Below are 25,949 nucleotides of genomic sequence, written 5' to 3' on the forward strand. Positions count from 1 at the left end.
TAATAAAAGATGAAGTCCCTTTCCTTACAATGCCTGAAGTTGAAGGGGTGGAAGCGATTTTTTGCAAACTCTGTTTTTCTAGTAGCGATATCATAGTTGGATGCGTTTTTCTCAGCCCTTGTTCTTGTTCAGACATATTTCAATTATTATGTACTTATATAACATTCGACGACTGCTGTATAAAAGCCGACGTGCTTGACCCGCTGATCAGATTTTCGACGATCGCCGACCGTGTTCGCCGCTATCGTTGTGCTATAAGTATAGCCTGTTTTTGTGGGCACAGGTTCGCCCAATAAAAGTTAGTTTTGTCTTTCACAGTATTGCTACTGTGTTTTTCAACGTCACCAGCACGTGACAATATCTTGAGGCATGCTCGCCGCGCTGTTAGGAAAAAAGCAAGCCGGCCATAGTGAGTTAGTTTTGCGTGTACAGAATTTTAGTGGAACAAGTTTGTGACGCATTTGATAGCCCTGCAACAACATATACCTTATTTCGGTACTCACGCTTGTCGAAAACGCGACGAGCGATTGCCGAGAGTGATAACACGGGAGTGTGGCATGAGCCGGCAGGACGCGTAAGAGATAACACGGAGGACCTCAAGAACGTGACATTTATGTATTCTGAGCGACTGAAAACAGGCTTTGCACCCACGAGTCTGACTTGAGTGCGATTAGAAGGCATTCTGCGAGCGTGTAACATGGTCTGTCTGAGCCTGTGTTGTAGCCACCTCTGTGTACATGGCGTCCCATTGCGTCGACTGAGGCTAAGTTGTTTTGAAAACGCGCAGTCACCCGTGTATTTGTGCACTTAATGTGAAGGAAATAATGCCCGGGAAAGGAGGGGTGCTTGAAAATCGAATGTTTTGTTCAGACTTTATGGCATTGTTTGGGAGGAGTCTTTGCTGCGAAATGTACGTAAGTGAATTTATCTGTAATGCCGCTCATTCACCAGTTACGGACGTTTCGCCTCTACACGCAATACTCCTGTTGGGTCAATATACCAAAAATGATACATGCTTGTAATTCACTTTCAGCTGATGGCATTCGGTGGAGCATCGTACGGTAACGACTGCTGCTTACCTGGTGCCCCAACTTTGGATGAATGTAGAAGAAGCCCGGAACTAGCATTTATATAGAGCAAAATAAACATTTCCTCATTTCAGAAGACTTCTTGCGTTTTCTTTATGAAATTGCACCTGACGGATTCGGTGGAGTCTTGTAAAAGTCGTTCGCAATCATTTTTACTAAATAACGAAACGATTCCACGCAAAGGCCACGCGGGGTTCAGCAGAAGCGAAAAAAAAATGCCGCACCGATCAGCGGAGCCGGCGCGGCGTGTACCAACTGGTGTTCAAAACGCGCGCGCCCAAAACCGAAACCGGGAAAAGTTACTACCATCCGCTTGGTGTGCTACAGTCAATTCGGACGCTGGGCTCTATGGGAGTGTCCGCTCTCGTTGAAATTTCTTTCTCTATGGCTGAGGATAAAAATGGCGAGAACGAAAAACACCAGCCAAACGCAAGGTCCACGAGTTCCAAGGGCAACCGCAGGGATACTAATCATCATGGAGAAAAACGGGGGCAGAACTGGGAGGACGCGCAAGGGGCGAGGAGGTCGGGCGGTGGCGGCAGAGTTGCTTTGAAATTCCCAAGATGTTTTAAGCGCGAGTTGACCGAGTCGTCGGCAAACGCCGGGCAACCGGCACAAGTTGGGCGTGCGCGTGAGAAGGACGTGCGGTTTGCAGCAATGCATCAGGCAAGGCGGCAAAGCTTAGAAACTCTGGAACAGCAACCATAAGCTTGCGCCTAACGCGTGTTCACCAAGCGTCACTATAATTTCATACAGGGTGCCCCAACTATCACGCACCAAGATTTAAAAATATGCAAGTGGCATGTAACTGGACACAACCAACGTAATGCTCTTTGCCGTCGCTTGCAGATACTCAGATGTTGTTTTGCATTCCGTCTAATTACATATTCAGTCTAAATTAGTTAATGAACTTCTCAAATATTACAATTAGATGAAAGTGTCAATAACAAAATTGTAGAGCAACATAAACAACTACCGATACAGCTTTCTGTTGCTGAATACGTGCTGCATAAACGTGTTTTTCGCATGTACGCGAATCCATGCAGAATTGTTGCGCCACTGCCCACTCTAGGCATTTTGCGTGCATTCGCGGACCTCTTTCACGCTCGGAGAAACACTTTTATGCAGCACGTATTGAGCAACAGAAAGCTGTAGCGGGAATTTCTCATGTTGCTCTACAATTTTCTCATTGACATTCTTCATTTAATTATAATATTTGACAAGTTCATTAATTTTATTTATTTATTTCACATGCTGTCAATCCCTCATGGGATTATAACAGGAAGGGCAAGTACATATAGTAGTATTTGCGAACAAAGACTATAAATATATTATATAATCATAAGTGTGTCATATAATCATAAGGCTTTGGCTTCGCTAAACAAAAGAATTAAGTACTTCATCACAAATGCAATATTTGGGTACAATGTACTATAACGAAGAAGAATCTGAGAAAAGAAGAAACCAAACAAGAGAAAGAAAAAAATACACCTGAACATACATGTGATATAAAATACCCAATGAACATGAGAAACAGAATGCAGTCATGCGTATAATGCATCATACAAAAAGAACTCTCATAGATTAAAGTGTTAGGCTATGAAGATCGGTAACAGACCTGAGTATGTAAATCAGAGCTGTAAGGCAACATGTTTTTCCACTGAATTAGCAAATGTATCTAATGAGGAGCTGTTACTAATGGATTCACTCAGTTTAGTCTACTCTCTTATCGCTAAAGGAAAGAATGAATTTTAAAGCAATCGTTATGAAAAGAATGCTCATTGAGTGTTTGTGTGTTATTATGTCGCGGTGGCCGTGTTTCATTTGTAGACATGTAACTAGAGGTATCAATATTAAGCTTGTTGTGTAAGAGCTGGTACATAAGTTTAGAACGGGCTAGTACAGCTCGGTTTTGTACTGTTAGGATTCCGGCTTGGTTAAGTAGTTCGGTGGGCGAGTCTGTTAATTTATGTTTATTGTATACATACCGTAGAGCTTTACTTTGTACATCTGCTAGTTTTTTAATTATTTGTTTAGTGTATGGGAACCAGATAATATTTGCGTACGTACTCAAGGACTGACCTGACGAAAATTTTGTAAGCCAAAAGTTTTATATCGGGTGGTGCTAGTCGGAGGTGTCTTCTAAGAAAGAAAAGGCGTTTCATTGCAGTCGCTGTAACGTTATTTATATGAGAGTTTCATTTGAAGTCGTGCTGTTAACGTTAATCCGAGGTGCTTGTGTTCATGAACTCGTATTAGTGGCACGTCGTTAATGGTATACATAATGTTCGAGTTACTTTTTTTCCTGGTGATTGAAAGAAGAGCAGATTTCTTAGTATTGATGGTCATCTACCAGTGGGTACACCAGTTAGACACAGATTTCAAGTCGTCATTTATTGTTATGTGGTCATCATGCGAGTTAATATTTCGATAAAGAATGCAGTCGCCTGCAAATAGCCTAATGTTTCCTGTGATTTTTGCGAGTAGGTCATTAATAAAAATTAGAAATAAAAGGGGAGCCAGAACGCTTCCTTGGGGGACTCCCGATGTTGCCCGGGCTGTCTGGGAAATCGATCCGTTCACTTCCACAAACTGGGTACGGTTAGTAAGATAGTCGCAAATCCAGTCAATTATGGGGCCTGTACCTAATGTAATCTCCAGTTTTCTTATGAGCTTTTTGTGTGATACCCGATCAAATGCCTTCGAGAAATCGAGTAGGATGAGATCCCTTTGTCTGTGTTGGTCGATATTAAATGATATGTCGTGGGTTAGTTCCAGTAGTTGAGTGATTGTAGAAAGGCCTCTGCGAAAGCCATGTTGATATGGCGATATGATACTCTCGTTTTCTAAGAAAACGGTTATATGTTTTAGTATGATGTGTTGTAGAAGTTCGCGCACGGTACTCGTAAACGAAATCGGCCGAAAGTTGGACGGGTCGTCTTTGCAGCCTGATTTCTGTATTGGGACAACTTTTGCAGATTTCCAATCCTGAGGAAGAACAGATGATAATGATTTGTTAAATATTATACAAAGGTACTTGGTCATCCATTCTGCGTTTCAAGAAAGCGTTGGGTATTTTGTCCGGGCCTGGCCCTCTTATTGTGTCCAGGTTTAGGAGAAGGTTCAATACTCCGGCCTCCGTGAGGGGGCTTAGTGTGCTGTTAACGGTGATGTCAATTTGACGTAGTTTCCCATGGTCAGTTGTGAAGATAGAAGAAAAATAGTTATTTAGTGAATTAGCGCTTTGTTTGCTAGTTTCGGGCGACACTTAGGGATCGCTTGATGCCTTAGGTTTAAGGTAGTTCTAGAATTCGCTCGGTTCATTTCTTAGGAATCCTTGAAGTGTGTTTGAGTAAAAGTGATGCACACGTCGCCCCACGCTCATTCCGCCTACACCGTAGCTTCACTGTCGCCGCAGAAAAGGACCGGAAGGCCGCGGTGATTCCGTAGAAACATCAAGTCACCCATCAACTTAAAAAGAAAGATCGCTGAGCGGGTTGGCGTAGTTTCTTCTACACCACACAAGCTTTGTTCACCATCAAGGAGAAGCTATCAAGAAACAAAATGCCCCGTGTGAAGCTGCTACAGGCGGAATGGGGGGTCGTGTACAGAATCCCCTTGAGCTGTGCCGCATGATAGCCAGACGAGCAGACATTCAAAGGATCGCCTGCGAGAGCGTGTTGACAATGTTAGGAAGGTTTTCCAGCCCTGTGTTGCAGCGCCCCTGCGTTCAAGTAATTTTTCACGCACATGCACGACCGCAGGCGCATGAATTTCGAAGCAGCTAGCATGGCACGTGAAGGAAGTGAGCCACCCTTGTCGCAAAGGGGTGTTTCCAGACAACGTCGGCGCGAACAGTGGGCGGTATCTCTGGTTTATGTCACATTTCGCATATTTCATTCCCTCTGCTATATATGAACTGCTGTATCAAACAATAGAATTTCAGTAGGCAGCAAGCGCTCGTCTTTTCTGTTTCCCTTTCTCCTGCTCCGTGCACATCATGGAAAACCAACTAGCCCAAACCACCACCCTTCCTAGGGTGGCATTACTGGAGTAAGCGTGAAGCCGAGGCGAAATGAGCAAGCCAGGCTTTGCCCACGACCGGGGCCTGACATTGCTCCTGTAACGTTCACCATCCCATGCTTTTACGGACACCTAATTCGGTTGAGAAATCAAATAGCCCTAAACTTTCAAAGCAGATAGCTTCATTTGCCTCTTTCGCCCGTTGGACGTCGGAGGTCGAACTTGACCGCAGTTAACAAAAGCGCCGGCTTAATTACAAGGCGCGTTCGCCGTCGAGTTCGAGAAGCTCGTGCAGCCGCAGGTGAGCTTTGTTCCCTGTGAACGTTTAGATGCTTTAGTGCAGTGCAAAAAATAAAAAAGGCCGCGCTGTTTTGTTGCGGAATGCGCGGTTACCATATTAGGAAGCCATACTGCTGAGAACGTGGACTCCTAGCAATGCGGCTAAGCCTACGATGGCAGTGCACGTAAAAATGAAGACATTCGAAAAGAGGAGCGCTTGTCTGCATGCGCGTCTCTTTCACGAACTGCCTAACCTCCCTGTGCGGGTCATGCAGCAACACAGGTTTGCAGCAACACATGAAAGTAGCCATTGTTTCACGTATTGAATGTCTGCACTGACACCGCTTGACTTGCACTCGTCCACCGGCTTTATTCAGAGCTTGACGGCGTCGCCGCTGCACACGTAGCGCACGGCGGGCGCTTCGGCTCGACGGCTCGCGAAGCACGGCAGCACGGCCTTGAACTCCTTGCGGAAGCTGTCGTTGAGCCAGGTGTAGAGGAAAGGGTTGTAGCAGGTCGAGCTCATGGCGATCGCATGCGCCAGGAAGAAGAAGGCGTTCGCAAACTGCCAGCTGGCTGCGCGCACCGAAAAGTCGACGGCCAGGTTGTACAGGTTGAGCGGCAGCCAGCAGGCGCCGAATATGGCCACCATCGAGACCAGCATGCGGTTGGTGCGCCGCGTGCGCCGCCGCTCCAGCTGCTCCCGCTGCGCCGACTTGGCGCCGGGCTTGGCCCGCGCGCGCGCGCCCAGCTTGCAGCAGACGCGCATGTAGCAGAAGCTGATGACGGCGAACGGCAGGCCGAACTGCAGCGCGCTGGTGCACAGGCTGAAGGCGCGCCGGCTGCGCTCGGAGGGCCAGCGCTCCTCGCAGAAGCCGCCGCCCAGGCCGATGAAGAGGCCGTACGGCAGCGTGAGCAAGCCGCCGGCGAGCCACACGAGGCCAACCAGGGCGCCGCACACGGGCAGCCGCAGCCGGCCGCGGAACGGGTGCATGATGACGACGAAGCGGTCCACCGCGATCGCCGTGAGCGTGAACGAGGACACGTACACGCTGACGCCCTGTGCGTACGGCACCAGGCGGCAGAGCGCGGCGCCCAGCGGCCAGGCGCCCACGAACTGGTGCAGCGGCGTGAAGGGCACCGCGAGCGCGCACAGCAGGATGTCGGAGAGCGCCAGGTTGGCGATGAACAGGTTGGTCACCGTGTGCATGGCCCGCTGCCGCGCCACCACGAAGCACACGAGCGCGTTGCCCGAGATGCCCACGGCGAACACGAGCGCGTACACGCAGTAGAAGAAGGCCCGCACCGCCGGCACGCCCGACACGTAGTCCACGGGCTGGCTCGCGTTACCCATGGCACTGCACGAGAGGTCGCCGCGATGTCAACATTCGTGGTCGACAAGGCCTCGCCGCATTTGACAGAAAGACCATCGAGCGAGCCCATTACTTGCACGTTGCGCTGTAAACACAACTCGATTCTGCAGTCTTCGGTCTGCTCTTTTGTTAATTACACATCAATGATATCGTTATCAATATTTCCGTTAAAATCAGGTTCTACGCTGATGACGGCGCGTTGTGCCGAGACATAAATTCAAGAGCAAGTTATTTATAGGGGTTCAACAGGACGGTTGAATGCTCACCCACCGTGGTGGCATTGCGCTTAGCACGAGGTCGCGGGAGCAAATCCCGGCCACGGTAGCCGCATTTCGACGTCCGCGAAATGCAACACCCGTGTACTGTGCAATTTATTTGTTTATTACATAAACCCACATTCGCTCCAAGAGCATTATAGTGCACAAGGGGGGGGGGGGGGGGCGGGGGGTGATATACACATATTCCACAAATTTTACACATTTGAACATGCAAATACAAAACACTGTGTCGTAAATAGCAAACAAAGCTTTATACGACATAACCAAAAGATCGCTAGTATCGAGGTATCGTAGCCATATAGAAAAAAAAGATGCACAGGATGAAGCAGTGCTATACAGCTTGAACACGTATAAAACAATGGGTGTACATTAAAAAGCATACAGGCGGTGAAAATTAATCCGGAGCCCCTCACTACAGCGTGCCTCATAATCAGGTAGCTTTGCGGGCACGTAAACCTCCAGAAATTAACTAATTAATTAAATATTGCAGCCAATGGAAAATTTGTCTTAATTTAATTTGTGAACACAGTATACATGTCCAGGAATTCTGGACATTCACCTTCCGAACTTCACAGTAATGCGCAAGTGTACCTGAATGGGCAAAATTCTTTTAAGAATTAGATTTCAAAATATGGGCCTGAGGATCAAAACGTTTCAACTGACTACAACGAGAGGGTAGTCCCTTCTAACAACATACGAGGGTCGTTTGATAAGTATGGTAAAATAAAAGAGATGGCGCTACAAGTCTGTTTTCTGAAACTGAAAAAGGAACTGCGCACTAAACGACCTGGGTTAGCACAAAAAAAACTCGTCTTTCACAAAGACAATGCTCCGCCCCACAGATCGCTTGTTGCAATGGCCAAATTGCACAAGTTAGGGTTCGAGGTTGTGCCTCATCTGCCCTGTTCTCCGAATTCGGCCCCATGCGCCTATTTCCTCTTTCCAAACCTGAAGAATTGGCTGGGTGGAAAGAAATTGTCTTGAGACGAAGAAGTTACCTCAGTGATAAATGACTACTTCCAGGGCCTCGGTCTATCCTTCTTTTTCTGAGGCGATAAAAAATTGGAGCAACGCTGGAACAATAATTAATTAATTTATGGGGTTTTACGTGCCAAAACCACTTTCTGATTATGAGGCACGCCGTAGTGGAGGACTCCGGAAATTTCGACCACCTGGGGTTCTTTACCGTGCACTTAAATCTAAGTACGCCGGTGTTTTCGCATTTCGCCCCCATCGAAATGCGGCCGCCGTGGCCGGGATTCGATCCCGCGACCTCGTGCTCAGCAGCCTAACACCATAGCCACTGAGCAACCACGGTGGGTACGCTGGAACAAGCGTGTGGAGCTGGAAGGGAACTGTGTTGCAAAATATTGTTTTCTGCAAACATGTTATCTTTAATTGCTTTTTGCGATAGTTATCAAACTACCCTCGTATGCATTTATGGCACTTAGTCGGAACATTGGCGGTGTGTTAAAGAAAGCAGTGTTTTGGTCAGGGATAGGCGGTGAAGTCACACGACAGGAGCAAATCGTTTTGCACCCTCCCGGCAGAGGGTACATTCACTTGAAGAAGCTCCAAATTGAAACAGTAAAGTGATTTATTGCAGCTGGCGTTGGAACGGTAATGGTAAAGAGAGTGTTAGGCAGTCTGTTTGCACGCGCAGGTTTTTTAGAGGCAGCCGGGACGGAGTTATTATGCGTATGCAGGTCTTGAGCGCGCGTGCCTCCGTATTTGCGTTTGCATGCGCGGCGTGTGCGCATGCGCGCATTTTCGTGTACGCGCCTGTTAGTGCATGTGTGCGTGCTTGCCGCACATGCGTGGGTGCGTGTGAATGTGTACGTGAGCGTACCTGTGTTCGTTTTTCAGCAAGCACGCGTGCGAAGAAATCTGTGTGCGTATCGATGTCTGTGCGTGCGTATCATGTATGTGTGCGTGTGAGGGAGAGAGAAAGAACGTGTGTGCGTGTGTGTGCGTGTGCGTGCGTACTTGTGCATGCGTACTGTATGTGTGAGCTGCGTTTCTCTTGACGTTCGCAGCTTCGCCGAGCAGGGGGAAAGAGAGCTGAGAGAGAGTTAAAGCAGAGTATAAAAATAGCATAGCGCAGCATATCAACGCGGCCAGGGTGGGTGGTGCCTAGCGGGGGAGAAGGAGCGGCGGGAAAACAGGTGGTGTGACGTCACTGCTCTCCGATAAAAACTGGCGCGCTCGCTTCGGCGGTCCTCTTTCTCGCAGTGGAAAAAAAATTATGCGTGACTCTGCTAACGCAAACACCAGACACCAGCGGAGCTGGGGAAAGCCCAGCAAAAGTTAGATAAGTGTGCGGTTTGACACTACTGTACTGGCCTTTCCCAGCTCCACTAGTCTCTGGTCTTTGCGATAGCAAGCCACGCATATTTTTTTTAATCCATCAGACAACAAATGACACTGCTTCTGAAGCATTAAGTCTTGCCGAGAGCGAAACCCACGCAAAAAAATTTGGAGGACGCTTAAGCTTCGCCTTCAAGACTGGAACGCGGTAGCGTTATCGCACCCCGTTCGCACCGCCTACTCAAACGCGCTACGCCAGCCAAACGTCGCGATCGGCACAGATAGCCGGGCCCCGACGCGCCATGGAGGCGGACGCGATCATGGGGCGAGTGGCGCGCCACGTGTCTGGGCAGCGCCGTACATTGCGAGGATGGGGTCTTCTGTGTTTGCCGCAAGATGGCTCTGCGTGTGCGCAGAGCGCAGAAGAAATGTAGCGGAAACGTACTTCACTACTCGTGAAACTGCGCCTTCTGTAAGTTACATGGTCATAATTACCGATATATACCGCAGTATAACTTTCTACGGCACGTTTCTAAGGCAACACCGCATTCACTAGAGGTGATTTTGCCCCGTTTTGAAGGAGCGAACTTGTGGCTGAGTGGTAGCGTCTCGGTTTCACACTCCGGAGACCCTGGTTCGATTCCCACCAGCCCATCTTGCATGATGTTTTTTATTTATGAAGTGCCTTCTAGTATTTATCGCTCACGGCCAACGCCGCTGACGCCGACGCCGACTTTTCTGCTACACGAGCTCCTAACGCTGTCGCGTTAGAAGAAGAAGAAGTGCTGGAGGCGTGAAGATCGCGGCCTAAGATTTCGTCACATTGACACCATCGGCACTGTCTAGCTGTTATCTTCCTTCCCCCTCGGCGGCAGTGAATTGATGCCAGCGCTAAATCTGCACCATGATTGCGTCGTACATCGCTACTGCGACCAAGCAACCTTTCGGCGGCGCATGTTCGCTGCTATATTGACACTAAAGTTTTAGTCTGCTTGCCTTCGAAACAACAACGTGAACAAAAATGGAAAGTGAACTGGTCGCAAGGAACGTGCTCACGGAGCCGTATTATTCATTAGAGGTTAGATAAAGGCGTTCGATACTGTACGTACCTCATTGCCGTCTGATTGCCAAATTGTCTGGCCTTTGTATTGATTCATTACCACGGTGTTGGCTACGTCTTATCTTCGTGCCAGCAATTGACAGTGGTCAACATAGTTACGTCTAACATTTGCGACGTCACGTCCAGTGTCACCCAAGGCAGTGTGCTAGGTCCATTACTCTTTTTAATATACATCAACGACTTGCCCGCAAATCTTTCATCCTCAGTTAGGTTGTTCGCTGACGATTGCGTTATTTATCACAATATTAAATGTTTCGATGACCCTTATACTCCCCAAAATGACCTTGGACTAACCTATATATGGTGCGTAACTGGGCAGATGTCCCTCAACGCCTCCCAATGCAAGTTAATCTCGTTTAGTCGAAAGCGCACCAACTCTGTGTTTCACTATTCGATTAATAAAAGCGTAGTTTCGATTGCCCCATCGTACAAATATCTCGGCATTTACCTTTCATCGGGCTTATCGTGGATAACGCATCGAGCAGCTGCCTCATGCAGAACTTAGTCTCTCGGCTACCTGCGCAGACACGTGCGCAACGCGCCTTCTAATGCACAAAAATCGGCACATATATCTTACCTATGTTTGCCCACAAACAGACAACGCTTCACTCACACGGTCACCATATCAAGATTATCTAATCCGTATGTTGAAAGCCGTTCAGAACAGGGCAGCCAGATTCATCTCCGGCAACTACGACTTTCATTCGAGCATTACCCGAATAAATCAAGACCATGCGTTTCAGTCATTGGAAGATCGCCGCGTCATTGCTCTTTTATGTCTGTTTCACAGGTATATTTACAGTAATAACTTTCACTGTTTGCCGGTTCATACTCCTGTGCGCACATCTCGACGCGTTCACAACGCAATTAGTTTCATCCGCATTCATGGTCAAACCCAGGCATTTCACTCATCACCACTACCTGGAGCTATTGCACATTGAAACGGTCTCCCGGATGCATCCATCTCTAATCGTGAAACATTCCGTGATAACCTAATTTCGTTGCGTGTTAATATTGCATAACGATGTTGCACTTTGTTATTTTTCTATCATGTAATCACTGTTGCCCCCCTTACTCAATACCCTTCAATGGGCCTGTAAGGTATTGCGAATAAATAAATAAATAAGAACATAACAAAATGCTGGACGCGGTCAGGTCGACCTTATGCAGACGTTATTTTTCTCCGTCAGTTGTGTTTCCAAAGAGTTTATTTGCAAAATATTTCTTCGTGTGGACTCTTACAGAAGCATGTTTAATAAAAATTCTTCGCGCAGCTAGATAATCACCAGGACTGGATCCAAACCACTCTTGCTTTAGTTACCTAAGATCGATTAATGAAAAGTTAATGACCGAAGCTTCGTGTATTACGCAAGCAACTGCTCGACTTGCTCCCTATATAGAGGTTACCAATTTGAACACTCGAATAATAGAATGATGTCACCAAGATTTACATGGGTTTATTATATGTATTTGGTGCACTTAATAGCAGCCGTCCTATTGATGGTGCAGTAGGCTTCTTATAAAGCAAGTGTAACGGCTTGGACAGGTTTTCTTAGCGCAAATCAAGTTGATGAACTTAAACGCCGCCGCTCAACGGTGCACTTTACAACCGATGCTCCTACCGAATGCACGAAGCACCTCAGCGGTACATGACGCAAGGTGTGCGAGAACACTGTGCGCGCTCCCGATTACACTTGTGAGCGTTGGTGGCATCAGGCTCAGTTTCCTGGCATCATCAGGAATAAAAACAGCTGCCTGGGGGAAAGCATGGGATACATTTTCAGTACTTTGTAACAGATGGAGCAGCGCAGACATGTGCGTTAGAACGAAAAGTACGAAAGTATTATGATGGTTGGTTCTTTGCGGCATACATTACTGTCTAATATTAATGTTTTTTTATTTTTTTACATAATACTGCAGACCTCATGTGGTCCAAGCAGGAAGGGCAGATAACAAGGCATATTTACAAACGCCATCAAGTTATTGCATAGACAAAAGGTTGGATACATGATACAAATGAGCGAAACAAGTCAAAGGAAATACATTGCAGATCAATCAGCACATCAAAATTCATTTCTAAGATTTCTTTCAAAACTGTCACTTGAGACAATCTGTTCAGGCAGTGCATTCCAATCGTTTATTGTGCGCGGAAAGTACGAGTACTTAAACAAGTTTGTTTTCGCAAAATATGGTGTTAGGGCATGGGTATGTTGGTGACGGGTTTTTCGTGTACTTGAAGGTGTAACATAAGGTGAAGAAGAAATTCCAAACTTTCCCTGGATGAGTGAATGAAGAAACGTTAATCGAGCAATTTTCCGTCTTATATGAAGAGGTTTAATTTCGTTGGAGGCCATTAAAGCAGATGGGGAATCAGTTCTCTTGAATTTATTGTAAATGAAGCGCACAGCCCGTCTTTGCACGTTTTCCATTTTTGCTATATCTTTTTTGGTGTACGGGTCCCACACTATAGCCGCATACTCAAGTTTGGGCCGAATAAGAGAGTTATAGGCTAATAGCTTAACGTGACTGGGTGCTCCTTTGAGCTTGTCTTTCAAAAATCCAAGTTATTTTTTTTTTACGCAAATGAAAGGTGTAATCAACATGGTCGCTCCAGATAAGCTGTGAATTTATTAAAACGCCTAAATATTTGTATTTTTCGACTTCCGAGATAGTAGTGCCGTAAGCAGAGTAACTAAAGGGGATAGGACGTTTCTTTCTTGTCATGCGCAAAAGCACAGTCTTATCAGAATTGAAGACCATTCCTGATCTGTCACATCAGGCCACAATTTCGCAGAAAGCATCATTCAGTAATATTTGGTCAGCCACAGAACTTATTGGGGTGTACAGCATGCAGTCATCGGCAAATAAACCAATTTTAACATTTCTATCAATGGAACACACAATGTTGTTTATATGAACCACAAACAACAGTGGGCCTAGTACACTTCCTTGGGGCACGCCAGATGTCACTCGGAGTAACGTGGAAGAGGTGCCACCAATATCCACAAACTGTGTTCGGTTTTGTAGGTAGGAAGCAATCCAGTTTACTAAAGTCAAGGGCACGCCTATTAATTTCAGTTTTTCAAGAAGTTTATTATGGGGAACTTTATCAAACGCTTTGCTGAAGTCTAAAAAAATTATGTCCAGTTGTCCAGATTTATCTAATACGGAACTAAAGTTATGGATAGCAGTAAACAACTGCGTGACAGTTGAAAAACCTTTTCTGAAGCCGTGTTGAAATGGAGACAAGAATCCTTTAGAGTTTAATATTTCAAGTATGTGGTTAGCGATAATGTGTTCGATTAGTTTGCAGCAGGTACTCGTCAAAGAAATCGGACGGTAATTGCTTAAACACGCGCGGTGCCCATTTTTATGCACAGGCACAACTCTGACTGTTAGCCAGTCGGGGGGCAATGAAAAAGACGATAAGGATAAACAGAAAATTTTTGTTAAGGAATGAGCTAATGATTCAGCATAACGGCGTAAGAAGGCGTTTGGTATGTCATCTGGACCATGCGAACTTTTGGTATCTAACCAGAGTAGGGATTCAACAACGCCTTCGTAGGATACAGTCATTGATTCTTCAGGTGAAAGGTCAAACACATGTTCATTGGCACTTTCTTCAGAAAATACAGAATGAAAGTAGGCATTGAAATGCGTAGCAATTGATTGAGGACACGTAATCACGTTGTTATGCACAGTGATTTGATTTATTTGCTTGTGGGAAGTTCGAAGGTGGTCCCAAAATTTATGGGGATCATTTCGTATAAATTGTGGAAGACTCTCTGTAAAGTAATGTTTTTTTGCTGAATTAATGTTAACAGAAAGCTCTTCTGCTAAAATAGCTAGCTGACTAGAACTGGCGTTCTTAGCTTTTTTCAGCCGTTTAAGCCTTCGTTTTAGGTGAATAATGTGCCGATTTATCCATGGATTTGCTTCCTTTAAGCGCTTCTTCTTATCGGGTATGAAGCTATTGATACAATATTTACAGTGTTCCTTGAACGTGTTCTATAACTGTGTGACACTGGTTCCCTCAAAGCTTTCATAAGCCAATTCCAAGTAATCAAGGATGGATTCATCCAGTGCTTTTGAATAATCTTTTACGTTCTTATGCTTTGCTTTTTCTATACGTCCGTGGACTACAGGTAAAGATACTACTACTAACTTGTGATCAGATATCCCATCATGAACAGATACTGTGTAATCACAAAAAGAGCGTTTTATGAATACTGAATCTAAGATTGACTCAGTAGAACCATGTATTCTAGTTGGTTCGGTGACTATTTGCTGAAGGTTGTGGGACAAAGATCTACAGAAGAAAATATAGGAATATCGGGAATATACTGGCATACGTACAGTCGTGTTGAATACGGGCTTTGACCTGGCGCCCATGGTGGAAGCAGCCCCAAATCTGCACGGCTACATTGGCACACGGAATATGTTTTTTATTATATACCATTAATCGGAACAGTGTTCAGCTCTGCAATTTTTGGTATGTCGGTGCCGCTGTGCATTCTTGGGGGCCCCTTCAACCATGTTTCAGCTAATATTTAAGGTGACTGTGCTACATTTTTTAAAATCTTTTCCCGGTGACGTTTCTTAAGTTATTGTTTGGGGCTAGACACGCATGCAGGTACATGAAATTTCCATAATGGTGTCGCAGATTTTATTGCGAAACAGTGTGGGTATGCGAATGGTGATTTTCGGGACCGAATCGAATACGAATCGAACCGTGCCAGGATCAAATACTTTTGGAATACTTTTGCAATAATGACCAGCCGTTATCACAATTAATATAAGACGATGTTCAGTATTCTTAAAGTTAGCAAGTTTCTGCAATTTGATCGCACGTTATTAGGCTATGTTTACGAAAAGCACGTCTGGAGCATCAGGAGAAGCTTCTTGGCATGCACGTGACTGCCATTCGAGAGCGCGGACGATCGATGCCTGCAAAGTGAGTGGCTCCCGTATGCAAGCTCTCGTGTAGCATGTCTACACCATGACCATACTTTCGCATTCACAATTATTCGATGGGTGTCAGAAAAATATTGGCATTTACGAATAGTGAATGAACCAATTTTGGGGTCTTACGTGCCAAAACAACGATTTGAATACCAGGCATGCCATAGTGGGGGTCTCCAGATTAATTTGGCCCACCGGGGGATGTTTAATGTGCTCTTATGGTACGCGGGACACGGGCGTTTCTGCATTTCGCCCGTAGTGAAAAGCGGCCTCCGCGGCCAGGTTTTCATCCAGCGACCTCGTGCTTAGCAAAATGATAAATTATTTCCCTAAAAGTGTAAATACCCGCCGTGGTTGCTCAGTGGCTATGGTGTTGGGCTGCTGAGCACGAGGGATCGAATCCCGGCCACGGCGACCGCATTTCGATGGGGGCGAAATGCGAAAACACCCGTGTGCTTTGATTTAGACGCACGTTAAAGAGCCCCAGGTGGTCGAAATCTCCGGAGTCCCCCACTACACGGCGTGCCCCATAATCAGAAAATGGTTTCGGCACGTAAAACCCCATAATTTAATTTTTAAAAGTGTAAACGCACACAGAACAAAAGTCCTAGTCCATTTCCAAGTTTTCACTCAATGAAAATGTAGCACGTCTATACTGCCACGTTGTAGTAGTGTGAAGAACAAGGCAGTTTAAAAAAACGACTCACGAATCTAACTCATTACACAGTTTTAGAATAGCGTTTGCTGCCAAACGTAAAAGCATTACCTACGCAAGGAAATACCGTTCGGCCTCACTGCGCATGCTCCGAACGTTATTGAGTTTCTGCGGCTTACGTGCGCTATGATAACGCACCTTATTTGGAGAATTCAACGCTCCTAATGTTCACGTAAGCTAGGAAATGTCGAACATGGCGACACCCATCGCTTCAGCGTGTTTTCTCGCCATGGCTGTGCTCTCGTCGAACAATGAGCTTCTTTTCAATTCTCCTTGGGAGCACAGCGTGTCCAGTTTCTTCGATCATTGGGCGATCCTCAACGAGACGCGTCCACGCAGCAGTACGTGATGGCGTTGGCTCGAGTACGTCTCACACAAGGCGCCAGGCGGCGCCCCGTCTTTAAAGATTTTTCAAACTTCCTGAGCTGACGCAGTGATGACGTCATCAAGAATAATATAATTAAAAGGTATCCCTGCGCATTGAACTTGTCCCGCCGGCGTTATCAGTGTTCTTGATAAAGCCTAGCCAGTGGGAGGACACTCCCCGGTTTCGGTGGCAGAGGTAATTGGTGCCATCTCTGTAATGGGCAAACGCAAAAATCCGTTTCCCTTGCATGGCCTCATAGATCGTCGCGCGCACGCGCGCCGATCCAGGTGGCCTAGCCCTTTCCCCATCCAATTCCTCTCCAATCGCCCTCCCTCGTTACTCCCTCGAAACTCCCTCACCTTCGACTGTCCCCGCGCGCACGCCGAGCGGCCCCGCCGGCCCGGAGTCAGCTCATCCCGCTGCATGACGTTTCATGTTTGGTTATCTGCTGTTATCGCGAAGCGTGCGCTACTGTGCTTTGACCAGCGTGGCTAGTTTCGTCAGTTTCGTGGTCCTCGGTAGCTGTGTGCTTGTGCTCCGCGATGTTTCACCCGTTTCACGACTCTTACCGCTCGTGCATCGTGCAGTGGTGCACAAATACCTCAAAAACAAGCCCTGCAAGGTTGTTCCGGGTGCCTGCAGACAACAGGTGAGCGCTCAGACCCAAGGTGATCAGAAGGTGCATGTACACGAACACAGCCCTGTCCATTTGTGTGCTCCATGAGGCTCCGTACGTCGCTGCGCCTTGATTGTGCTACACTTGCCTCTTCCCGGTAGAGAAAGCTGACAAATAGATGTTCCTCCTCATTGTCACCTGGTCTGTGACTTGTGTTTTTCTGTGCCAAGTCTCATTCTGCAGCTTCAGTAACTTGCCCAGCTTTCCATACCGCCCTCAGTGCTTTTTCTGTGTATCACGTTCTACAAACGTACTAACAGCTGAAAAATTATTGTTAGTGTTTGTGTACTATCTCAGTAACCAACGATGGGAAAACCGCGCGAAAAACCTTCATGTGTAGGCATGATACGCTTTTTTTTTCTTCTGGAAAGCATGAGCATTGCAAGTGTCCTACATGCAGATTTTTGCAGTTCGTGTTTATTATACACAGGAAAGCCCAGTAGGTGCGACTTGGTGCCTTAAGTGAGGTAATTTTATTGCTAAGCATTGCATTCGGGTCGAAAGAAAAGTCGTGTTGTTGGCTTATTTTACCTGGTCTTTGATTGAGGAGTAAGGCCCAAACAATGAAACCTTCCTTTTGTTCGAGCGCTTCCTAACCTTACGTGAGGCCTCCTTACAGCGAAGGACCGATGGAGGAAGCAAGCGTACTCTGAAAGCTCCCTTCACCCGTCCTCACGTAAGGAGCGGTTGCAGCATGCCTGGGTTCGAGATTATCTCTTGAAAGCTTTACGCGAACACCATTATTCAATAAAAATGTTGTATCGTCACACAATCTTTAAATTGAAGAGCTAATATAGAGAAGCGTGGACGCTTTCTTCTAGTTTTGTTTACTAAACTTTTAAAAAAGTAGCGCATTACAGTGCAATACTTGATGTGCTCCAGCAACGCTGACACGCCGGCGTCGTGCAACGCCTAGCAACGCCAAGCAACGCTTCCATGCCGCACACGTGACTGAAATGAACATGCCGGGCAAGAGTACCGTACACTGTAGCAAGACGTACCGTGCTCGCGCTTCTGCGCAGGTGGGCGACAGCGCGCATGCGCAAGCAAACATCACGTGGTTAAGCAGTAAGGTGAAGCGCTCGTTCAGGGCCAGGAGCGGCGTAAGGACGCATGAAGGTAGCTTTGGAGATACCTTACGCTAAGGAAGCACCAAGGAAGTCTTCGCTGAGGGCCCCTCAGTAAGGAAGCTTTCAGAGTGACATAAGGTAGCCTTCCTTACTGAGGTAAGGAAGATTGCATTGTTTGGGGGGGGGGGGGGGGGGGGCTTTCTGGGAATGTTTTCTATGCGCTGCTGCAAAAGCCGACTACCTTCTGTTCCCCTTGCCACCGTTACTCTAGTTGTGGCCAAGTGCAAAGTAATGTGATAATGTGTGTTTCAGTTTTTAGTACAATGTTATTTTTTTTCTGCCATCTTTTTTCAATTTGTTCAGCAGTAATCAACATTTCACGCATTTCTTATAATTTCGTGCAGATTTATAAGTAATCTCTTTCTTTTGGTATGGCTCTCAATCAAACAACGTTAGCATTTTATTCTATTTTTAGGTATTTTGAGTGTCATTGTTTTTGCCATTACCAGTGAGTTTTCCCTTTTTATAGTTGTCATGACTATGTCATACATGTCGTCCAGTTTTGTGCAATATCTTAGTGCATATATCAGAAGCTCGTCTACATTTCGGTATTGAGGACGTTATATAAAAATCTTGTTTTTTTATGTGTGTGTACATGAAACGGCCTTCGCGTTCTCTAGCGCTTTCTTTTGTTATTTCACCGTCTGTGAACTTTTGTGTTTAGTACTCTTGTATATGTCATGCACCTTTCACCATTGCTCATTTTTTGAGCGTGAATCACACGACATTATAAGAAAAATCTGGTTTCGGAAACGAAGTCAATAAATCGAGACCAAAAGATCTGTTGTGTTGGAAGTGGAATGTTTTTTTATGCCCCGGCACATGCTGGTATAATATAAGTATGGGCAAGACTGCGTGCCTGCCAACGCATAGCCCACGGCGCGCCAGCTCGCAAGCCATGCCAATGCGCTGCGTAGCGCGCGCATTGCTTGCGAGCTGGCGCGTGGCGCGCTGTCACAAGCGCGCTATAAAAAAAAAAAACGCGCCATTTACGGGTAAAAACAAAAAAAAAGTGAACGGCGCGCGCGGAAAGGGCGAAAGGGAGTGGAGCGGGTGGGCATAATAAAAACAAAAAGGAAAGAACATCGTTTGGGAGAGGAGGTGCGGCGTGTTGCCCTGACAACGTAAAAAATCATGTGCGCCGCCATTTTGCTTCTGCATCGCCCATTGCTGAAGGCCGTAACTGAAGGGGTCCTTGGCGCTAGCGTCGAAAGAGCGTCTGCTCAAAAACGGCCAATGGGAGCCATACGGAGTGTCCCCCCCCCCCCCTGGCCTAGCCACTCGTCGGCTGGAAATGACTTATCATCCTGAGAGCGTTTAGTCCCGACGAGGCATGGTTGATTGTGGGCTTTTGATACGGTTCTTTTTCTTCTTCTTTCTCTTTTTCTTTCTTTTTGATGCTACGGAGTAAACAAGCTAGGGTAATTAAAATGAAATTATGGGCTTTAACGTGCCAAAACCACTTTCTGATTATGAGGCACGCCGTAGTGGAGGACTCCGGAAATTTCGACCATCTGGGGATCTTTAACGCGCACCTAAATCTAAGTACACGGGTGTTTTTGCATTTCGCCCCCATCGAAACGCGGCCGCCGTGGCCGGGATTCGATCCCGCGACCTCGTGCTCAGCAGCCCAACACCATAGCCACTGAGCAACCACGGCGGGTTAGGCTAATCGTTAGAAGCACTCTGTGGCAGCCTTCCTTCACTCGACACACATTCTTAACGTCCGAACATCGCACAGCGTCTACGAGAGACGTTGTCGTGGACGGCTTTTGATTTTGACCTGTCGATTTCGTTCAGGTGCCCCCAATTATTTCCCTAACGACTTTGCAATCCGCACTCACGGGTTACCGCAGCAGCTGCAAATCGAGATGTGCTTAAGTATTAAGATATATACATGGATATGTTTGTTTTGCACCTTGAGGCAAAAGGCCCGACACAAGAATTCTGTAAACTGCCTGTGTTGTCGTCCATTAGCATGCAATGGCCGAAGCTGCTCGCAATATTACGTCACATTTACTGGCCACAGGGCCAGGTATACCTTTGGGTATAACATGTATACTACTTGCAGTTCGTTGCCAAAGTAGTCTCCTGTCACGGTTATCCACGTGCGTGAAGGAAGACCGCTATTTAAAATTATTGTGCACTAATATATGCGGCATTTGTCTGTTCTACATATTTTCTACCATGTTGCCGTTCCGCTTTTATAATATAGCTGCAAAGTAGACTAGCAGATAGCGAACGCCATAAAGGCTACCCACAAACTCAAAGACCTGCAGGACGGTTTTTGCATTTCGCTCCCGTCGAAATCCGGCTCCCGAGGCGGGGATCGAACCTGCGGCCTCGAGCAATGCCATAGACGTCAAGCTACCGCGGCAGGCGCAGAGTACTTGATTGGACATGCGACCACTTCAATAGTGTCGCCTACACCCTACGGTGATTAAATGCGGTTTTGCGTCTGCGCGCGCTGCGTCAGTTGTCCACAAATTTGCATAGTGTTTATTTATGAGTGTTAATTTATTATGGCTGCAGCGGTGGAGCGCATCGCGCACGAAAGCTTGCACGGTCCTCTGTCTTACAGGGAAACCTGATGTTTGATCTGCGCGCCTCGACACTACCTGGCTGCCTGTGCTGCCACCTCTCCTGAAAATCCGCTAAACACGAACAAATAACACGGCCAGCTCAGCGGGGGGCGTCTCACGTTATTTCGGCTGCAGCGGTGAAGCGAATCGCGCACGAAAGCTTGAACGGTCCTCTGTCTTACAGGGAAACCTGATGTTTGATCTGCGCGCCTCGAGACTACCTGGCTGCCTGTGCTGCCACCTCTCCTGAAAATCCGCTAAACACGAACAAATAACACGGCCAGCTCAGCGGGGGGCGTCTCACGTTATTTCGGCTGCAGCGGTGAAGCGAATCGCGCACGAAAGCTTGCACGGTCCTCTGTCTTACAGGGAAACCTGATGTTTGATCTGCGCGCCTCGAGACTACCTGGCTGCCTGTGCTGCCACCTCTCCTGAAAATCCGCTAAACACGAACAAATAACACGGCCAGCTCAGCGGGGGGCGTCTCACGTTATTTCGGCTGCAGCGGTGAAGCGAATCGCGCACGAAAGCTTGCACGGTCCTCTGTCTTACAGGGAAACCTGATGTTTGATCTGCGCGCCTCGAGACTACCTGGCTGCCTGTGCTGCCACCTCTCCTGAAAATCCGCTAAACACGAACAAATAACACGGCCAGCTCAGCGGGGGGCGTCTCACGTTATTTCGGCTGCAGCGGTGAAGCGAATCGCGCACGAAAGCTTGAACGGTCCTCTGTCTTACAGGGAAACCTGATGTTTGATCTGCGCGCCTCGAGACTACCTGGCTGCCTGTGCTGCCACCTCTCCTGAAAATCCGCTAAACACGAACAAATAACACGGCCAGCTCAGCGGGGGGCGTGTCACGTTATTTCGGCTGCAGCGGTGAAGCGAATCGCGCACGAAAGCTTGAACGGTCCTCTGTCTTACAGGGAAACCTGATGTTTGATCTGCGCGCCTCGAGACTACCTGGCTGCCTGTGCTGCCACCTCTCCTGAAAATCCGCTAAACACGAACAAATAACACGGCCAGCTCAGCGGGGGGCGTCTCACGTTATTTCGGCTGCAGCGGTGAAGCGAATCGCGCACGAAAGCTTGAATGGTCCTCTGTCTTACAGGGAAACCTGATGTTTGATCTGCGCGCCTCGAGACTACCTGGCTGCCTGTGCTGCCACCTCTCCTGAAAATCCGCTAAACACGAACAAATAACACGGCCAGCTCAGCGGGGGGCGTCTCACGTTATTTCGGCTGCAGCGGTGAAGCGAATCGCGCACGAAAGCTTGCACGGTCCTCTGTCTTACAGGGAAACCTGATGTTTGATCTGCGCGCCTCGAGACTACCTGGCTGCCTGTGCTGCCACCTCTCCTGAAAATCCGCTAAACACGAACAAATAACACGGCCAGCTCAGCGGGGGGCGTCTCACGTTATTTCGGCTGCAGCGGTGAAGCGAATCGCGCACGAAAGCTTGCACGGTCCTCTGTCTTACAGGGAAACCTGATGTTTGATCTGCGCGCCTCGAGACTACCTGGCTGCCTGTGCTGCCACCTCTCCTGAAAATCCGCTAAACACGAACAAATAACACGGCCAGCTCAGCGGGGGGCGTCTCACGTTATTTCGGCTGCAGCGGTGAAGCGAATCGCGCACGAAAGCTTGAACGGTCCTCTGTCTTACAGGGAAACCTGATGTTTGATCTGCGCGCCTCGAGACTACCTGGCTGCCTGTGCTGCCACCTCTCCTGAAAATCCGCTAAACACGAACAAATAACACGGCCAGCTCAGCGGGGGGCGTCTCACGTTATTTCGGCTGCAGCGGTGAAGCGAATCGCGCACGAAAGCTTGCACGGTCCTCTGTCTTACAGGGAAACCTGATGTTTGATCTGCGCGCCTCGAGACTACCTGGCTGCCTGTGCTGCCACCTCTCCTGAAAATCCGCTAAACACGAACAAATAACACGGCCAGCTCAGCGGGGGGCGTCTCACGTTATTTCGGCTGCAGCGGTGAAGCGAATCGCGCACGAAAGCTTGCACGGTCCTCTGTCTTACAGGGAAACCTGATGTTTGATCTGCGCGCCTCGAGACTACCTGGCTGCCTGTGCTGCCACCTCTCCTGAAAATCCGCTAAACACGAACAAATAACACGGCCAGCTCAGCGGGGGGCGTCTCACGTTATTTCGGCTGCAGTGGTGAAGCGAATCGCGCACGAAAGCTTGAACGGTCCTCTGTCTTACAGGGAAACCTGATGTTTGATCTGCGCGCCTCGAGACTACCTGGCTGCCTGTGCTGCCACCTCTCCTGAAAATCCGCTAAACACGAACAAATAACACGGCCAGCTCAGCGGGGGGCGTCTCACGTTATTTCGGCTGCAGCGGTGAAGCGAATCGCGCACGAAAGCTTGAACGGTCCTTAGTTTTACAGGTTGGTCTATCTCTGTAATTTGAACCTTCCTATTTTTGCGCTCCGCTGCTGCCGCTGCCAAACTGCTTGTCTGTGTCTGCTGCCAAACTGATTGTCTGAGTTGATCCTTAATGCGTTTTAGCCACTGTAGCTCTACCATTTCTTACATGTGCTGGTGATTGTGGTTGTAGGTAAAAGCTGCCTACAATGTCCCGATGTTGAACGTGCCATTTAGATATCGGCGAGCAGTTCTGACGTGCTCCGACTGCGGATTTCTTTTTCATATTGGACAGGGTTCGGGCGTGAATGAGGCCGTGAACAAGTGTGAGAAATGTCAGGGGAAAGGAAGCAAAACTGTTGCACATGTACAGGATCAGGTAAAAGATCCGGAAATAATGGTGAAGCTGGTAGAATTGGATAAGAAGCTTAATTTGCTTTTGGACTTGCCAAGTAAAGTAAGTGGCATTGAGCAATCTATCCAAGTGCTGTCTGATCAATTTGATGGAATTTAGAGACATCCGGACTGTCACGAAAAAGACATCAACAATGTAAAGCGTAGAGTGGAAAAGATGGAAGGGGCTCGAACCCTGAGGACCTTAGTAAGCATCGGGATGGCATTGACGCCCTTGAATGGCACAGCAGGCGCCTGAACCTAGAAATTCATGAAGTTCATGAGACTGAGGGCGAGAACTTGTCATCTCAGGTGAACAAAATGGCACAACAACTTAACATCGAATGTTTATCGGTGGAGCACGTTGTGGCTATACACAGGCTGCCAGCTAGGTCGGGCAGGACCCGTGGCATTATTGTGCGCTTCGCGCGTCAGGAACTGCGAAATGCCTGGCTTCCTAAGAAACGATCACTCAGAGATAGTTCGATGAAAGTTTTCATTGCCGAGAACATGACAACTCGATCCAGAAAGCTTCTGGCTACCGCTAAGGAATGGGCAAAACATTCCGGGTATAAGTATGCATGGCACGCGAATGGGCATTTGCTTGTACGCAAAGAAAACGGTGCCCAGGCTGTAGTCATTAAGCACGAGGATGAGCTCTCGACTCTTATTTAGTATGCCTTGCTGATGTTCCTTGCTGTTGATTTTATTCTTTTTCAGCACCATGAATCACTTAGGGTCGCTTTCTAAATAAGAATGGTTTGCCCACATAGAAGCTGAACAAAAGGGAATTAGTTGTGTTGATATTACCGCTGAATCTGTTTCTAGCAAAACAGAAGAACTGGAAAGCTTTTTTGTGGGGATAGATAAGCTGTGTGACGTTGTTATGATAAGGGAAACCTGGTATACGAATGACAGTCACATTTTTCAGCTTCCGCACATGAAAATATTTTACCTTAATAGGTTAACAAGATGCGGGGGAGGTGTGTCGCTATTAATGTCTGGCCATATACCTTGTGAAGTACTTCCTAATTTTAGGCGTACAACGAGTGATTACGAAGTTCTATGTGTTCATTCAGAGAAAGACCTCTTTGCTGTACCGCCCTCCTGGTGGTGTTCGTGCCCATTTTCTTGAAGTTTTTGATGATCTGTAATAATTTGCTAATGAAAAACGCCTAAATGTAATTATTGGACACTTTAATGTAAACATTGGCGCGGATACAGTACGCCGGTCCGATTTTGAAAGGGTATTCATTTGAAATGGTTCTATAAATACAATTCATTCCAGCACTAGAATAACAGAAAATACGGAAACTACGCTTGATTTGTTTATAACGAATTACTCTCCTCAGTGTATCATAAGTGCTGTTTTGAGTAGTGCTATAAGTGACCATATGCCTAGTTGCATGTTTGTCCAAACTAGAATAGCTAGCACCTCGCACAGAACCACAAGCGGAACCTTCCAGAAAGTAACCGAGGATACCCTAACATCTTTTCAAACAGAGCTGAAGAAAATTAACTAGGATGACGTTTTCCAGGAACATGATGCTGAATCAGCGTACAATATATTTCTTAGCAGGTTTGTTGCCGTGTATAAAAAACATTTTGTCTAGAAAGTTAACAGGAGAAAGAAATGCCTCAGAAAGCCATGATTAACGAATGCACGTTGTAAAAAAATGAAGAAGTGTGACAAACTATGTGCCAAATTTATCAAAACTCGAGAACCTCTGGACTTAAAAACATTTAAAATGTTTCGTAACAAATTATGCAAAGAGCTACGGAAAGCACGTGATGCTTATTTTCTACAGATGTTTTCGTCTTGTATGAATGACTAAAAGAAACTATGGAATAGACTAAATGCTCTTATGAATAGAAATCAGAGGAGCGATCCAATTGAACAAATTAGTTAAACGGTAGAGTGTTGGTAAAGGAGGATTCAGCGAACGCCATTAATGATTATTTTGTACACAGAGACGTTGACCTGAATCATCCCATGCCGCACTATGTGTTCATTACTCCAAACGCAAACACAATATTTTTTCAGCCACTCATATGCCTTCGGATGTATGTTCTGTATGCCTAAGACTCAAAACATCTCGCAGCTGCGATGCCGATGGTCTCCAGATTCAACTTATAAAATAGGTTATATATGATATAGCCCCTATTTTGACACATATTTATAATTTGTGCATTTCCACAGGCGTATTTCCAGAAAATATGACGGTTGCTACGGTAGTAGTATTATTTAAAAAGGGTAATAAATTAGATATAAAAA

At 46.9% G+C, this 25,949-nt stretch overlaps 1 protein-coding gene across 3 annotated transcripts in view; it reads right to left on the reverse strand.

The window, feature by feature from the left end:
- Window positions 1–1,980: 1,980 nt before the first annotated feature.
- LOC126544207 (prolactin-releasing peptide receptor-like) overlaps window positions 1,981–25,949 on the reverse strand; it is a 90,697-nt gene continuing 66,728 nt past the window's right edge. For all 3 annotated transcript variants that reach the window (XM_050191446.3, XM_055061169.2, XM_055061168.2), the window contains exon 2: window positions 1,981–6,748. In XM_050191446.3, coding sequence (XP_050047403.1) covers window positions 5,764–6,744 — 981 coding nt within the window. In that variant the 5' untranslated portion in view covers window positions 6,745–6,748 and the 3' untranslated portion in view covers window positions 1,981–5,763. The remainder of the gene's footprint in view (window positions 6,749–25,949) is intronic.

This window comes from Dermacentor andersoni, chromosome 1, assembly GCF_023375885.2.
Source record: "Dermacentor andersoni chromosome 1, qqDerAnde1_hic_scaffold, whole genome shotgun sequence".
Lineage (NCBI taxonomy): Eukaryota > Metazoa > Arthropoda > Arachnida > Ixodida > Ixodidae > Dermacentor > Dermacentor andersoni.